Source organism: Juglans regia, chromosome 5 (assembly GCF_001411555.2).
Source record: "Juglans regia cultivar Chandler chromosome 5, Walnut 2.0, whole genome shotgun sequence".
Taxonomy (NCBI): domain Eukaryota; kingdom Viridiplantae; phylum Streptophyta; class Magnoliopsida; order Fagales; family Juglandaceae; genus Juglans; species Juglans regia.
In genome coordinates, this window is record NC_049905.1 from 2,006,304 (window position 1) to 2,023,678 (window position 17,375).

A 17,375-nucleotide genomic window follows, 5' to 3' on the forward strand; every position below is an offset into this window, starting at 1 on the left:
TAAAATTGGATCACTCTCCTTAAAAAAAATTCTTTACTTTAAAAAAAAATTAGTTAATTAAAGGATAATGCTAGAGCTCCCGTTGGGGGCTCCTAGAGCTCTAATGTATTTTATCATGTGTATTTTTTAATTCTTTTTTTATATAGATATTTTTAATGATTTTAAATATTTTTAAAAAATAAAAAAATTTATAATATTATTAAATAATACTTGCTTAATCACGAAGTAAAATATAAAATATTTTTTTATAATTTTTTATTTTACTTCGTGATTAAAGAAGTATTTTTTAATAATTTTTTTTACTTCTTAATTAAAAAAGTATTTTTAATAATGTTATAAATTTATTTTATTTTTTAAAAAATATTAAAAAATATTATAGAAAAACAGCTTCAAAAAAAAAAACATTTAATATATGCCTACAGCCCCAGCGTCGTGATTCGTCCCTCACACTCTCCGAACGCAAACTCTGCGCAGCAGAGTAGTACGGTACACAGTCTGCACAATTAACAGATCCTTCAAACCCAAAATCCTCATCCACCTCACAAACTTCGAACCCTGATAAACCCTAATATCTCGCTCACCTTTCTCACAGACACGCTTTTCATCGCTGTGTGATCTGTGTGATTTCAGTTTTGTAGAATTTAATCTCTCTCTCTCTTTTTTTTTGTTTGCGGGAAACGAAAAGCAAAAAAACATGGACATAGAGGAAAAGCAAGCGGACCTCATAGACCACTTTGTTAAGCAAGCGTCGGCTCTCCAGGGCTCGGCCCTTGGGCCTCTCGTTGCCGAGGCCACCTCGCACCCTTCCCTCTTTGCCTTCTCCGAGATTCTCACCGTTCCCTCGGTACTCCAGGTTCGTGTTCCGCTCTCTGCTCTGTTTGGTTGCCGAGAAAACTATGGAAAGAGATTAATAATCGTTTTTAGTTAATTGATTTTTGAAAAAAAAAAGGTGCTCTTCATTTTTCTTTAATTGATACCGATATTTATTCTTCGTGGATCGATACATAGCAATGACCTGTTATTTGTTGATTTAATCTTCTTTTAGCTTGTATTTTCCTTTTGTTATGATGGAGTTTTTCCCGGGTAGGTTTCCGTGAGAATTGGTGCCGAGGCAAAAACTAGAAAAAAAAGGTTCATTTGATGCCGATTAATGTTTGACTACCTTTTGTTGCGTCACCTTTTTTCCTTTTTCCATTTTTTTTTTAAGACTTTGTTTATGTTAGATCTGGCATTCTCTTTTGATTATTGCTCTCGGGTTCGTTAGCGGTATAATTGATGAACTTATGTGAATTTGATAGCTTTGTTCTTATTTTTATTCGAGGGTTCCAAGTATTGTTGAAGTTATTCCTTTGCTAAAAAAAACAATAAAACAGGGGATTCTGAAATGTTATGATGGTAAATCACATTTCTGCTACATATTTCGTTCTATCTAATGAAACATTGTCAAGAAGTTTGTAAGTAGATAGTGTAGATTAATAATGGTCTTACTGATCTGTTCTCGTTGGATTTTTTTTTGGTAACGTGTTGCATGATGGGATTCTTCCTTTGTTGTTTTTTGGATGTTCCATTTGATTTCATTTCATCACCTTGTGTTGTTGGAAAGGTTTTATTCTTTTTTATTGCTTGTGATTGTAGTTTTCCCTTTTCTTGATATTGTTGGGTCGAGGGCCTTGAGGCATCAGGTTATTCAGTATGAAGTAAATTCATTTCTGGATTTTAACTATAAATGTGTATAGGTTGAAGGAACGACAAATTCTGTATACCTTGACATGCTTCGTTTGTTTGCTCATGGCACCTGGAGTGATTACAAACGTAAGCATATTAAATCTTGCTTGATTTTAGTATTTGCGTTCCTTTTTGTTGCTCCCTAACTGTTGGTTTGACTCATAACAACTTTCATTAAATTATGATAAGATTGTAAGAGTGAGGTAACCTTCTAACGATAACTGTGATAAGTTATTTTTTCTTTCTGTACAAAGAGACAGCATTAAATGACTATCTCTTTAAAAGATGAGTTTACAGAGATGGACAAGTAATATGGGGTGTAGGGGGGCATTAGGCAGGTTTATTGGTACTTGTATTGATGGGGACAGGGTGTTATATGTACATGTAGAATTCATTAGTTGAACATTGTCATTGTGGGTGGGGTCACATGCCGCATACATGGTCTTCTTGAAAGTCATGGTATGTGATAACTTTAGGGAGTGTGTAAGATACAGGGGCATTAAAAGAAAGAAAAAGAGAAGAAAACAAGCTCTCCTTTTTTTTCCCTGTCAGATTTCTTGAAGGAAAGGTGAATAAAGTGCCTCACTTCCTGGTTTTGAGAAGTGGCCTGTAAAATGTTAAAAAAATGTCCTTACTTTTGTTGCTTTTCAGTTTTCTTTTTTATGTTGCAACTATAACAATTTCAGTGAGTTTTTGCCCTTAGTTAACCCCTAGGGGTTGGCTCAAGTGGTAAAGGCCTTGGGTTTGGGGGTATACTCCCCCAGATCTAAGGTTCAAATCCCCTTGGATGCAAACAATTTCTAGGGGCCATCGATTTCCCCTTGAATTACCCCGAGGTGCACTTGCAGGAAACTCCTTGTCGAGGGCTTGTGTGCCCCGTGTGCCCCTGGGATTAGTTGGGTCGCTGTTCCCGGACACTTGGTGCCAATAAAAAGAACTTTTTTGCTCTTAGTTGGGACATTTGGTCTATTGTTTTTTTTTTTTCCTCGGAGTTTCTGGAAAAAAGAGGTCCGAATGTTCATTTTTGGGTCAAATCTATATTTTGCATATCCATATTTTTGAAAATACGTGATAAATGTGAAGATTTATTACTGATGTTAGTCTCCCAATAATTTTATATAATTAATAAATAGCTGATGTAAGAACCCAAGAGGATGATATGTAATCTCAAGAAAGAAAGTTGATATGTTTGATGGTGTGTGCCAGCCCTCGTGATCTATTAGTTTTTGTTCCTACCTTTTTCCCCACATACCAGCCAGATGCTGGCTAGAATGTTTAAACTACAAGATACTGCCTTCCACCTTAAGCTATATGAACTCTCAAAACATTGAGGAGTATGTAAAATGTCTTGTGAAATCATTGGGTCTACAACTGTTTACCTTAACAAAGGGAAACAACATAGTGAATGATATGGCAATAAACTAACGAAAGCTCATTGGACATTATCATGGTAATATTTGTTCTATTAATGTTTTAATAATTTTGTGCCCTTAAGCTTTACCTCTGAGCTGTGCTTCTGCAAGACATAATTTGTTGAAATTTTTGTTGTAGGTATCTCTGGCCATCTTCCGCAATTGGTCCCTGAACAAATCCTCAAACTGAAACAACTTACTGTACTAACACTGGCTGAGACAAACAAGGTATTCATCCTTAACTTCCAAATTCTTTTAATTTATTAAAAATTTATATTTTTGAAAAGCTAATTTACCTGCCTGATTGAGTGATAATGGTTACTGTGCCATGTTTTTTTATTTCCAACAATCTTAGGCCTCGTTTGTTTACATAGATGAGATGTGATGAAAGTTGAAAGTTAAATAAAATATTGTTAGAATATAAATTTTTAATATTATTTTGTTTTGGGATTTGAAAAAGTTGAATTATTTCTTGTATTTTGTGTGGGAGTTTGGGAAAGTTGTAATGATGAGATGAGATAAGATGAAATGAAATGGTTTGTGTAAACAAACGAGACCTTAGTCATCTTAAATATTTCCTGAAACGGAAGTCAACTTGCAACCTAGTTCAGACAGGTTGCTTGGCTAGGATTCCTGTAATATATAGGGATAGTTTTCGATCCAAGGTCCTTTTTGCAAGAAAAATGAATTCTGGTTAAATGCTGGAATGGTATTAAATCAAAGTTAAGGTGAGAGTTTTGAGTTGCAGCACCCTTTCTTATTCCTTTCTTATTAAGTAAGAAATTCATGTCACTTAAGGCTTCATTGCCCTGAATCCTGGGCAGATTTGGCTACGTATTCCCAGATTAGATATTGAGATATTTCTGATTTACTTGTTCTTTTTTATTATTCTGGAATCTTTATTTTCAACCTTCCTCCTGTTTAACTTCTTCCGGATGCATTGCACATGTTTTCTGCGTGCCTCTTGCGTAGGTATATTATGGGGAAGACCCATATAGGTAATAGTAATTCAGATGTTCCCTTCTTGTTGTATTAGGTGTCTTCTTTCTCTCATGCCTTTTCATCTGAGTCTAGGTGTTTATTTCTTTCTCAGGTTCTACCCTACGATCAACTAATGAAGGAGTTAGATGTCACAAATGTACGTGAACTTGAAGATTTCCTGATCAATGAGTGCATGTATGCGGTAGGTATTCTTCCTTCCTATTTCCATGCCACTGTTCCATTATAATGACCTACTATATTGGGACATGATCTTAACTGCTGCGCAAACACGGTCGTTGGTGGGGAAACAGGGTTCTCATTTCTATAGTGGTTTGTATATTCAGTGGGATGATAATCACTACAGTAGTTAGTTAATATCACCAAAATTGCAGTTTATAGTTTGCTCTTTGCACCTAGTGCCTTTCTAAAGCTAGTTTGCTCTTTACATCAATTGTTTTACTAAAATAATTGATAAATCAAATAACAGTACCTTTTGTCATATATATTAACATGATTTTGAATAATTTTTTTTTTAATAAGTAAGCAATTGTATTAATAGAAAAGGCATAGCCCATGTTCAAGGCATAATTCTTTTGAATATGCACAAGGCATAACTTTTTTTTGAAAAGTAATATGCAGAAAGCGTAATAAATTGGTAGGTCCAATTTTTTTTAATGAGTTCACCAATTAAGGAATTTTTACCAAACACAAACTTCTTGTGATCCCATTTCATTTAAATAAATCTTCTTCTTTTGGATGATCCCATCTCACTTGAGTAAACTATAATGCCCCTAATTAGAACTCCAATTCCCACACAGCATTGAGGATATTCTGGTCGTTCAATTCTTGGCATCAATTTCATTCGTAATTTTACAGATGATATCTTAAAGTAGTTCAGACATAATAACTATAACTGGGTAAGATGGAGAGAAGGCATGATGAGAATGTGCTGATTGTTGCATTGATATTTATTGCTATTAGGGCATAGTCAGAGGGAAGCTGGATCAGTTGCGAAGATGCTTTGAGGTTTGAGCTCATTGCCATTGTCTCTCTTTAAGTTGCTATTTTTTTCCTTTTTTGTTTTTTCTTTATTTGTTTTTAAATTTGTTTATATTTGTGTATTGCAGGTTCAATTTGCAGCAGGGAGGGATCTGAGACCTGGCCAACTTGGGAGCATGATACAGACACTGTCAAACTGGTATGTTTCTGGTTCAAACAGCATTTGCCCATCTTTATTATTTACTAAGTTTTTATTTAAGATAATTGTTCTCATATTTGTCAGTATTATGTCTAATATTACTACTAATCATAAAAAGTATTTGGTCTAAAATTTATTTATACACGTTGATAGGTTGGCTACATCGGATAATTTACTCCTGTCAATTCAAGAGAAGATTAAATGGGCTGATAGTATGGGTGAGTTGGACAAGAAGCACCGGAAGGAGGTTGAAGATAGGGTGGAAGAAGTAAAGAAGTCCCTTTCACTCAAGGTCAGTTAAATCTAGTTTCATATTTTGAGTCGTTTTTTTCCATAATTTAACATTACATCTGAATGCTAAAGATAGGATATCCCATGGAATGAAACTGTCTTATTTCTCCATTTAATTCTTTTAGAAATATCATTTAACTTGCCTATCAAAAAAGAATATATTCATTTAACTTACAGCTCTATGCTCATTTAATGTGCAATCGATCTGTGATTAAAACACTGGCCATAAATCACTTGGCCAAGTGGGTTTTTTTTTTTTTAGAGAGAGAGAGAGAGAGAGAGAGTTGATTGGATATTGAAACTGAATTGGAATAAAATCGTAACGTTCCATAATAACTGAGGGATACAATTGTAGTTATGTTATGTTTTTATTTTTGTTTATTTTTAGATCCTCTTCTAAGCCCAAGGGGGCGTCACAAATCAAAACATCAGGGAGTCCCATGGTTTTAGGGTTATGAACGAGGTATAAATTTGCCTTGAAAATATCATTAGGCGATCAAAGTTGGAACCCTCTGGTTTGTACAACTGCCTGTGTTTTATGATATGCTTCTTTTTATCTCCCGTAGCCACAATGTTATTAGATTAGAGTGCCTATTTGATTGTTGGGGATATGTTTGGTCGATGTGTCTTACTTACGTTGTGGCAGAAGTTACACACTGTAAGCAGGCCGACGTTGACTTCCGAGGGCATGAGGAGATCTACTCTGAACCTGGTGGAGTGATGGACTATGAGGAAGACCGAAGTCGTCCAAAGAGGTAATTTAATACATCGTCACTTCGGTGATTCTGCATCAATGAATTCATGGTCAAAGATTTGATATGACGGTGTGTTTTCATTATTATTTCAACTATTGATTTATTTACCGCCAGTCTTGAATCGATTGGTTATGTCAATGTTCTCCTTTTTCCAATTGCTTCCAATGCAATAACTCTTATCGGTAATATGGGCTCCTAAATTAATTGTCATAGTACAGCACTCAAAAGTTACATTTGAACTTCTCAGCTTCCTTGTTTGTTTCAATTTTAATTCAATGTGAAGAAGTATGGCTTAATCAACGAATGGTGAAGCGACTTAATTATAGTTTCATTCTATTTATTAGTTTATAAAATTAATTATACCAAAAAGTCTATACTGTTTGATCAACAACATGAAAACGCAGGAGGCGGCATCCGATACCTTGAACACATGGATAGAGGGAGCTCATGGGATTGTCATTTAGGCAACCCGCCTGATTTATTCAGTTCATGGAATTCCAGCAGGGGATATGATCCCATGTTTGGGAGCAATGCTTATTTGGCGAACTTGTCATTGATGCTTTAAACTTCCTGTTTTTAAATTCACTAGCTTGTATTCCTGAGTTGGCAAGAACTAGATCAGGTTTTGGTGGTGCGGCTCTTTTTCTTTTTTGTTTTTTCCATGTAGTTTGGTAACTTGTGCCATTTGATGCTGTTATTAAATCCATATGTATTGCGTTGAAAATAGCTGGCATATACTATACACTACATTCAGATTCTCTCTGGCTTCCTAGTTTCATGTTTACCTTCTTAGCTACCATTTTTTAACAGTTATCTAGTTTGCAGATCTAATTTGTTGTTTTTCCATCTTAAATCTTTTAACATTGCCAACTCCATTTTGAAATTGATACCCCGTGTTTTTAATATTTATGCTTATCATCCCACATGTGGGTAGTCAAGTGGTAAGGGCGAATTTGTGTGCATGAGCTCCATGTCACAGGTTCAATTTTCCGTTCGAATCAAAATGGCGATTTAAGTGGGAGGTCATAATAATGAGTTTCTGTGCTAGTCTTCCCATAGGTTTAGGTTCTATGAGCGAGTCTTAAGGGTTCTGTCGTGGGCCGTGGCCATATTTGTTTATATTTATGCTTCTAATCTAATCTTACTTAGTTTATATTTGAAAGTCATAATCGTTCTCGCTATTACATCATGAGGGATGATGATATTGATCCAACAGAACCAATTCGACGTCAATAGCATACCTTAAAACAAAGGAAAAAAAATGAGGAAGGTAGAAAAAGCCACGTGGTCCGTGTCTTACCCACTTTTAACGGTGAGTCATCCCATATATAATTATTTTTAATGCGTCATGTTACAATTCTGTTATATATAATTATTTTTGTATATTCATTATGCATTTTGCTAATGCGGCAGAATTTAATATTTATTTTATATTAAAAAATAATATAATTAATTACATCAACAAAATAAAAATATGTAAAAAAATATGCACAAAAGTTATTCTCGTGAACTTTTTTATTTGAAAAAACGATGTAAGAAGCATTCTTTAATTAGTCACGTGTTTTTCATGTCTGGATTATTATGATTATTACCTAGTTAATTTAATAGGATGGTCGAATATTATATAGATGACGGTTTTCAAAGGTACGGCCCCCCACTATGGATTGGTAGTGGCGACTGGCGAGGACGATTTTTGACAATTTTCTCTTTTGAGTCTTGACACGTGTGAAACAATTTATAATACGCGGAAAAGTAGGTGAAATCAAATCATTATTCAAAGGAGTACTTGATTTCCCTCCTCCCACCGTTCTTTCTATATTCCACGTATCACCCACTCATCAATCTTCTCATGACCTTTTTTTTTTAATAATAATTATAGGCAGATTTGAGGGGAGATCAATCTAATCTCATCGTTATTATATATTTTTTAAATTTTTATATAAAATATAAAAAATAATTTAATTTTTTTAAATCTTAAAATATAATATTTTAAACTTTAAAACAAAATATAAAATTCTCATCTCACTTTTCAAATCTACCTGTCAATACTTATTAACCTGGGCTCCTGTGGGATATGCAGATCAGAGTGCTAGCATATATACGTGATGTTTGTGTAGTTGTTTAACACGATAAAACAAGAAAAATTCATGTCATTAGTCATTATTTATTATTTTATATTTTATAAAAAAAATTATATGTATAAAGTGTAGGAATGAATAGTGATTAATATATAGTATTACTTAAAAAAAGAAATGATTGCTTAGGAGAAAAAAAGAAGAAGAAAACATTTTTGTTTAGTCGACAATGATCCCATAATTCTCCTATTTCTTGAAGAAAAGTCGGCAATCCATAATTTTTATAAATGCTTATGTAGTAGTGAAATGGAAAAGATTTTATTATTCTTATTAATAAATTAATTTAAATATGATGAATTCCCTTTTCTTTTAGGTGAAGAAATAAATTCGTTATATCTAAATTTCTTAAGTTTATATGTTGGTTAGTATGTCACCGCAGTACTTAGATCTACACTTTTAATTATAAATTATATAGACTTTAATCTCTAAGAGTTGGCTAAAATGGTAAAGATTTTGGTCTTGATGGTATATTCGTGCCATTGATCTAAGATTTAAATTCTCTTGAATACAAATAATTTATAAGAATTATCGGATTGGAGGAGTTTTTCATTGAATTATCTGAATTGTACTTGCAAGAAACTTATTACTAAATATTAGGTTTGTGCACCCTCAAAATTAGTCAGGATTTTATTCTCAAACACTCAATACTAATAAAAAATAAATCAATTATCCAGAACATGACATTATATATGAATAAATCTTCTTCACATACTACTGTGTGAAGAAGTCCCAGCACACCTAATGTGTTGGGGTGAAAAAAAAAAAAAAATTATGAAGGATGTGCTGCGGCTTCCGCTTGATGCGCAGCACAGCCCATTATATATAGCTGCAAGAGAAGAAGCATTAATCCCTTTAAACAATCTAATCAAATAAGATATTGGCGCATTTAATTTTCCTTAGACATGCACAATTAGAGCTCAAAACATGAAATTGACAACTTTTTTTTTGGGGACAAATTTCAAGTTCTTCTCTTGAAAATTTCGCATTATGAACTGCTCGTTTCTTTTGTTGCTTGAATCGTCTCATACAATGATCAAATTGATTACTTAATGATAATTGACCAATTTCATTTTTTTTTTTTTTACAGATTGAGACAAATGTTGATAATATTGGGGAGCTAATTAAAAAAACGTATTTGAGATGTCACTTTTCAAGTGATCTACAGGCCACAATGCAACCGATCCATCGACCAATGAGCACCAAGTGTCTTTAGGCTCGCATGAAATCTCTATTGCAGCCGCTGAGCCACCACTGCTCTTTCTCCTCTTCGGCTGCGGAGACCCTCTATCCGATGAGGGTGATGACGGCGCCGGCGAGCGGCGTTTGTGAGTCACTCTAATGGGTTGGGCTTCATTCGAGCCTAGCAAGTGGGGGAAGTTGAGCTTAGCCTTGGAGCCGCGCATCTCGAAAGCCGCTCGGTCATAAGCCAGCCCGGCATCCTCCGGTGTTTCGTAAGTTCCGAGCCACACCCTGGTGCCTTTCTTCCTCGGATCCCTTATCTCCGCCGCGTACTTCCCCCACGGCCTCCTCCTTACTCCCCTGTAATGCACGCTCGCCGCCGCCACTGCCACTTCTCTCGTCTCCGGTTGCTCTGATTTCACCGTTGCTTCCTTTGCAAGATCAACCTCATCAGATGAAACCCATCCAAAGTTAACGGCACCGGAAAATGCAGCGTTCCCGGCGTCCTCCACTTTCGACGGGAATGCACCATCCCAATTACTCTGGTCAAGAAAAACACCGGTAAAAGCCGTGCTCCGAGAAACGTCCACCTTGTTAGCATCATAATCTAAACCCATCGCCGCATAAAAACTAATCCCAGTGGTCTCCGAATCGCCGAGGAGATACTGCCGAATGGATTCGAGGACAGCCAAGTCCGACTCCATGATATCCTACCCAGCCCTGTCCGGAACTTACTATATTTGGAAATTAGGTACCTGTTTCTTTAGATCTTAAGTAGTAATTCCTGATCGTGAATGAGATTGTTTGAAGGCGTGTCGGTAACTGTGTGAAATATATAGCTTTACCGGGGGGGTTTCACACTGCAGCACTGCTTGCTTCCATGAAAGTTCTCGCAAGTGGGGTGGCGTGGCGATCGATTTTAGTCGCATGGAAAACACTTGCTCATGTTCTGATTAAATAATTATTTTATTTTATTCATTATTTTATTGGTTAGATTCTTTCTGTTTTTGGAAGTTTGATTATACATAAGCGGATTTTGTGCGACGTAAAAAGTGTTTGACGACAATTAGTACTCCATATCGGCTGTCATTACCACGTGCATGGGTTTACTAATTTATGCCTTCGTTTGTCAAATAAGACGAGATAGAAATTTTTAATTTTTTTTTTTAATTTTTACAAACTTTAAAATAAAACTCAAAAATGAATATAATTTTTTTAAAATTAAAAAAAAAATATTTTATTTGCATAATAATTTTGGCAAGAGGATGCAACATTAATTTTGTTCTTGAAATATATATAACACGAGTCTAAATTAATGTTTGTTTTAGAATTTTTGTAATCATCAAGCTTTCAGGTATTAATTTCTGTTAACAGTAAAGGGTAGCATGCAAATTGCAAATATGTAGGAGAAACCAACAAGAAAATATATAATAAATAAACTGTATTTCCAGAAGCAAAATTTCAAAGTAATCTAAAAAAATAACCACGAAAAAAGCACATTCCGAGTCTCCGACCGCAAAAGGAAGCACGAAAAGAAAGAAAAACTCGGATATTGATTCTAAAATTAAAGCATTTTTTCCTTAAAAGTGGCCCATTATATAATTAAGAATATAATTAAATGGAAAAACAATATAAAACCTCAAATATTATATTGCAAGTTGAGCATTTCGGAGGGTGCGGTGTGCAAGACCGAGTTTATTTTGCTGGAGTGGATTCGAATAGCCCTACTTTAAAGAGGTTTTCGGACATCAAAAAAAAAAAAATATTACTTTCATTATTTAAGATGTAATGACCATTTTGATCGTCTATCTAATTTTTTTATAATTATTTTAATTATAAAATTTAATTTTTTTTAATTTCAAATTAGATTATGTTATATAATTATTTTATTCAAATTAGTTTAAAAATATGATTTACTTTTTATGATAGTGTGAAAATAAATAATTAAAAACAGATGTGCGCTTTAACATGTTTTCTTCAGTTTTTTATTCCCACGTGAAAATCGTTGTGTTTCTTTTAAGACTATTATTTTCTTCGATCGTTCTTTGAGTTTACTCGTTTTTTGTTTTAAATTTCCGATGACATGGATCAACAACAACAACAACTCCCTTAAAGAGTCGACGAACCTTTCCACGTACGAAAGACTGAGTTCACTTTTTTTTCTTCTTTATTTTTTTTAATTGTACCTTTGTTGACGTAGACTGAGCATTATTAACCACTTAAAAAGCTTATATTGTATATATTGTGACGTGGAATGCTAATTTAATTTCCTCCTGAATTTATCATTTTAATTTAAGTTCTATTCATTAACCAAAACTGCAAAGCAACAAAATCTTGTTAGTTATACAAGATTGGTGGGTGGGTCTTTCCCATTGTGGAAAGTTAATAGACATTAAGGAATGCTAATAAGGGGTATGCTACCATATAGAAGCATGAAAGCTGTCCATTGCGCAATATTGTGCGCGTATCGATTTTGAGATCGATGTATTTTCTTTATTTGTCATTCTTTAAAGATTCTTAGCAGATACTTGATGTCTCTAATAATGGAATGTATTGTCCAGTCTGTTGGCTGCTTTGCTTTGGTAATTGCCTGCACAACTTGCTTTGAGTCTCCTTGAACGTAGATCTTGTTCAGGCCTATGTTTTGGGCTTATTGGATTGCAAGTAGCACTGTTGTGGCTTCTCCAATGTTGGGATTGGTGTTGTGCATAAATGTGGTATTTACAAAGACAGGAGCTCTATTTTCAGATTTACATACTGCTGCTGCAACACTGCCATGGTTTTAGACCGTTACATCAAAGGTTAATAGATGAAAGCCTACGGGTAGGAGTGATCTTAAGGACTCTTCCAGTTGGTTTTTTCTTTCCAGGCTTTGATGTGTGCATTGAAAACTTTGGAAATAAACAGGTCAATGGTTGGGATGATTGAGTTGTGAATAACTTGATTTCTTAGGAACCAAAGATTGTCTATGGCTAGGGTGGCGAAGAGTTGGAAAGCTTGAGTTTCATCTTCAAATAGGGTCAACTCTGAAACTGGGTTAAGAATGATCTTGATCCAATTTGAGATTGGTTGAAATGCAAATTGAGCAATATTAATGGGTCATTTTGATTGTCTCCATATGATCCTTGAGAAGAAACAACTTAGAAACAAATGGGTAAGACTTTCCTCTTTAATTTTACATAATGGGCAGTGTATTTGATCATTTTCAACAGGAATAACCCTTTTTAAAAGAGATATGGTGGGAATAACATTGTGTTGAATTTTCCAGAGGAAGAGTTTTAGCCTGTCTTGCATTTTCAGTCTCCAAAGTTTCTTCCAGGTCTTAGCTAAGTGAGGGTGATATGGACCTGCGAGAATGGAATCTCTTGAACTCACAATCAATTTGAAAACTCCCCATGAAAGTCAAAATCGAGGGGTTGGGTTAGTTTGCTGGGTGTTTATCATGGCTGCATATGCTGATTTGACTGAAAAATTTCCAAATCATTCTTTCTTTTTCAAATCATTTGACTATATATTTGCAAATGACCAAGAGAATATCCTGATGATTTTGCTCAACTCAGAATGTCTTTGCTCTTTTTCATATGTTTTTGAAACCCACAAAATCACTATCACTATCACGTATTCAATTATCAAAATACATCACAAACCCACACAAATCACTATCACATAACATATTCACAAACCCACAAAAATTAACACACATCAGTCATCAATCATCAAAACACATGCACAATCGAGTCTCCACAGTAAAAAATTCACAAATACAATCACATCCTTCATCTCCGATTAAACCTCATCATTCCTCTAATCTTCATTCCACAACTCAACAAAAAATAAAAACTGTGAAATCGGATACTGAAAGCAGATTCTTACCTTCGGCGACAGAGATGCAGACGGACGGCGACGACATAGTGGGAACGACGACAACAACAGTTGGAGTCTTGGATGATGACAGAGATGAGTGAGTGAGAGAGAGTCTCAGAGAGAGAGAGAGAGAGAGAGAGAGAGAGAGAGAATGGGCTAAGGGTAAGGGAGAGGGAGTAAGTTGCGGGTTTCTTAACAGATGACCAAATGACGTCGTTTTTTCATAAACAAAACGACATCATTTGGTCATTTGTAATTAAGTAAAAAAAAACCTAATTCATGAAACGACATCGTTTCATGTCTAGGAACATTTTATTATATATAAATACATATATATATATATATATATAATAAAAGCGCGGGTGGGGCGGGGTGTTTGTCATGGAGGAGGTGCCCCCCATCCCCCCCCGCCCCTGCTGTGGGTGCCAGATGAGGGTTGGGCTACCCGCGCCCCACATCTGTCGGACAGGGGGATCTGCCCTGCCCCTGTTGCCCACCTCTAGCAGGCTTTACCTGAAAGGCTCACTAAGAGCACTCTCATTGGATTAGCTAAAAGCTAAATCCATTGAGTATTTAGCTATTAAAGAGTAAAATATGTTCACATTGGATTAGTCAAGTTCCAAATATTTGGAATTTAGCTACAGTGACTTTCAAAAGTTTTTCCAAATTTAAAGGTTACTATACATACATCAAATACATATTTTATTAATTATTTCTCTCTCCCTTTCTTTCTATCACATATTTTATCACAATTAATATATTAATTTGACTTAGTGATATATTAATTTAATAAGAACATGATTAATAATTAACATATAATAAGTAGAATAATAAAATATGATAAAATTAAATAAATTATGAATTAAAAAAATTAAATATTTTTGAAATTATTAATTATTCATTACCATATAATGAATAAATATATAATCTAATGTGGAGATTTAATGTGAATAACTAAAATCAAATTTATCTTATATTATTTTATTATTATATAATGAAAAAATAGCTATTCCAATGTGGAGATTTATGTGAATGTAATAGTCAAAAGTCAAATTTCTCTTATATTCATCAAAACTATCATTTAATTTTAGCTAATCCAATGAGAGTGCTCTAAGAGAGATATTTTTTAATTTTGGGTTAAACTAATGTATGGGCTGTGAACAATTTTGAACTGGGAAATAATTTGCTGGAAAACTTACAGTTTTGAGTTAAAGTTGCCTTTTCCTTCTAGATCTGTGTTTTGGTTCAGGAGCTTAGAGAGATGAATTAAAGGCAAAGACATGTGTTGCGAGTTTGGTTGTGGTGTAGTAGTTCAAGGATGTATTGTGTGAGTTTCAGCTGAGGCCACATGGTTGGACTGATTTGTTGTTTTCTCTAGAAAAGCCTGGATGAGGTGACCGATCGTGTGAGAGACATTTTGGCTGGCTGCTGCAAGGGACTGGAAATGTGCCTCGTTTTTGTGGCTTTCATTTAAGCCTTTTGAATGACTTGCCAGCTGGTCCGGATGTATGCCACGTGTATGGGTTGATCTGCATGGGTGTTTTAAGGTACTGCATGGCTGGATTCCAGGTAGAAGAAGCATAGTACCAAAGTTGAAAAATGCACTGCTACCCCCTTTGAATTGCATGCTTTGTTGAATCTTTGTGATTTGTCCACTTGTTTCTCTCTTCCTTTCTGGTAATAATTTACCTTTTTCTTTGGTCGTTGACTGGTTCTGGAATTGTTTGAGAACAAGTTGGTTGTTTGCTGAGATATTGATGTAGTTTATGGGCTCATTGATTCTGATTGGAGGCATTGAAGTTAGTTTTTTTAGGATTGTGGGTTTGGAAATAATTGGCTCTTTCTTTGGCTTCTCAACTCTATTGGATCTCCTTTGTTCTTGTCCCTCAGCAAGCATCCATTGTCCACATTGTGGTTCAAAATCACGTTTATGAACTTGAGGGCATGACTAAGGGTGTAACGGGTCCGGTCCGGTCCGGTTTTGGATAAAATCTAAGACTAAACCAGTATATACCGATTTTATATTTTTCAAAACCGATTACGCACCGGTTACCCTCCTAAATCGGTACTTCCAGTTTTACCGATTTCCGGTCTGGTCCGGTCTAATTTTTATTTTTTTTTTAAAATGTAAGTTTCACAATTTGTAATTAAAAATTTGTTTATAAAAAAAAAAAACTGATTTAAAAAAAATTGTTTTATACTTTTATCAATATATTAGACTATATAATAATATTAATATTAGACTATATAATAATATTAATATTAGACTATTAGTATAGTTATAAGTTATATATTAGTATTAGTTATAAACTTTTAGTTATTTAGTATTAATATTTTATGTAATAATTTATAAATTACAATAAGAAATTATTTCATATATGAATATATATAATTACATATATTATATATAAAAATTTCACATAAAAATTTATAATTATACATTATATATAAAACTTATATATATTAATATTTAATATATAAAAAATATTTTGTATAAAACTTATATATAAAAATATTATTTTTTATTTTTTTTAATCAACTAGTCCAATCTGATTCAAAAAATCCCGAAATCGAAACCGGAACCAGACCTGAACCGACTGGTTTTTACATTTTAAAAATCGGTTTCGGACCGGACCCATTCAAAACTGGTAAAATCGGTCCGGTCTGGACCGCTTTTCTGGTTTGAGTTTACACCCCTAGGCATGACTAGTGAACATGGCCTAGTCTTCAACATAAGTTACAAAACTTAGAATCTTTCATACTTGAATGTGATTTTTGCAGGATGTCTATTGAGTCTAAGGAGAATGAACCCATCAGGTAGGGGCTTCAAAGTGTCTATTTCAACCCTTATTCTAAGAAACCTTTAAATAGAAACTGCAGTGTGGTCAAATTCCAGCAAATTACCCATTATTCTGCCAATCTTCTCTGCATTATCTCGTGTCATAATTTTCAAAGCAAGTCCTTGTATTTGTGTCCAGAAAGGTGAGTATATGAGATCCACTTCTTATAGACTTTGACCTGGGAGCCACTCTTTAAGGATCATGTGATAACAACCTTTGAAGTTTCTAGGCCTTTGGTTGAAAATTATGTTTTTGTCCTGTGAGGTTTGGAACGTAAAAATGAATGTGTTCTGATTAAGATCTTCTATATCGAGTCCTGTGATGAAACTCCATATAACTTTTATGGTAGTGTGGAAGGTGTATTTATTTAAAGGTTTTGTAGATACCAGCTTGCCAATAAGAACATGGTTAGTTACTATTTCTGCTACTTCCGTTTCTAGTTCAAGGATAAGGTCGTCCTAAGATAAAGTTTCAGTTTGGGAGATGAGGTGGTCTATGTCAGGTTGTGTTTCTTTCATGGTTGAATGTTTGGTGTAGAGAGGTTGGTGTTAACGTGCTTTATGATGTAATAATAATTAGGTCAGGTTTGGATAGTGAGTTAAGATGAGAAGAGATAAAATTTAAAAGTTTGAATAAAATATTGTTAGAATATAAATTTTTAATATAATTTTTATTTTGAGATTTAAAAAAGTTGAATTGTTTATTGTATTTTCTTTAAAAATTTAAAAAAATTGTAATGATTAAATGAGATAAGATGATTTTACTAAACAAACGAGACCTTAATGAAGATGTAGTATTCAATAGGAAACACTAATTATGTGCAGTATTTCCCCATTTTGAAACTTTTCTTGGGTTTTATACTTGAAATATTCTATTCTTAAACCTCATACACCACACACCATCATTTTTATGATTTTTTTAATTTTATTCTCTTATTAAATGTGTGGTATATGGATTATGAGTATAATAATTCAATTATTTTAAGAATAATAAAA

At 34.1% G+C, this 17,375-nt stretch overlaps 2 protein-coding genes across 4 annotated transcripts; one reads left to right on the plus strand and one right to left on the minus strand.

Annotated features, from left to right (window-relative positions):
• The first annotated feature begins 410 nt into the window (after positions 1-410).
• Positions 411-7,175, plus strand: LOC108990134 (COP9 signalosome complex subunit 7-like). 3 transcript variants are annotated; one of them, XM_018964011.2, is made up of 9 exons: positions 411-853; positions 1,737-1,812; positions 3,277-3,365; positions 4,231-4,320; positions 5,100-5,144; positions 5,246-5,316; positions 5,470-5,608; positions 6,274-6,362; positions 6,767-7,154. In XM_018964011.2, the coding sequence occupies exons 1-9, from the start codon at positions 695-697 to the stop codon at positions 6,786-6,788; spliced, it is 780 nt and encodes a 259-aa protein (XP_018819556.1). In that variant the 5' UTR covers positions 411-694; the 3' UTR covers positions 6,789-7,154. The 3 variants fall into 3 exon arrangements, with proteins under 3 accessions (XP_018819556.1, XP_018819563.1, XP_018819568.1); XM_018964018.2 differs by having other exon boundaries at positions 434-853; positions 6,254-6,362; positions 6,767-7,175; XM_018964023.2 differs by having other exon boundaries at positions 434-853; positions 6,257-6,362; positions 6,767-6,878.
• Positions 7,176-9,455: 2,280 nt separating this feature from the next.
• LOC108987508 (ethylene-responsive transcription factor 13-like) lies at positions 9,456-10,577 on the minus strand. The gene has a single exon (XM_018960433.2). It carries the CDS (start codon positions 10,378-10,380, stop codon positions 9,619-9,621), a length of 762 nt encoding a protein of 253 aa, XP_018815978.1. The 5' UTR covers positions 10,381-10,577; the 3' UTR covers positions 9,456-9,618.
• Between the last annotated feature and the right edge of the window lie 6,798 nt (positions 10,578-17,375).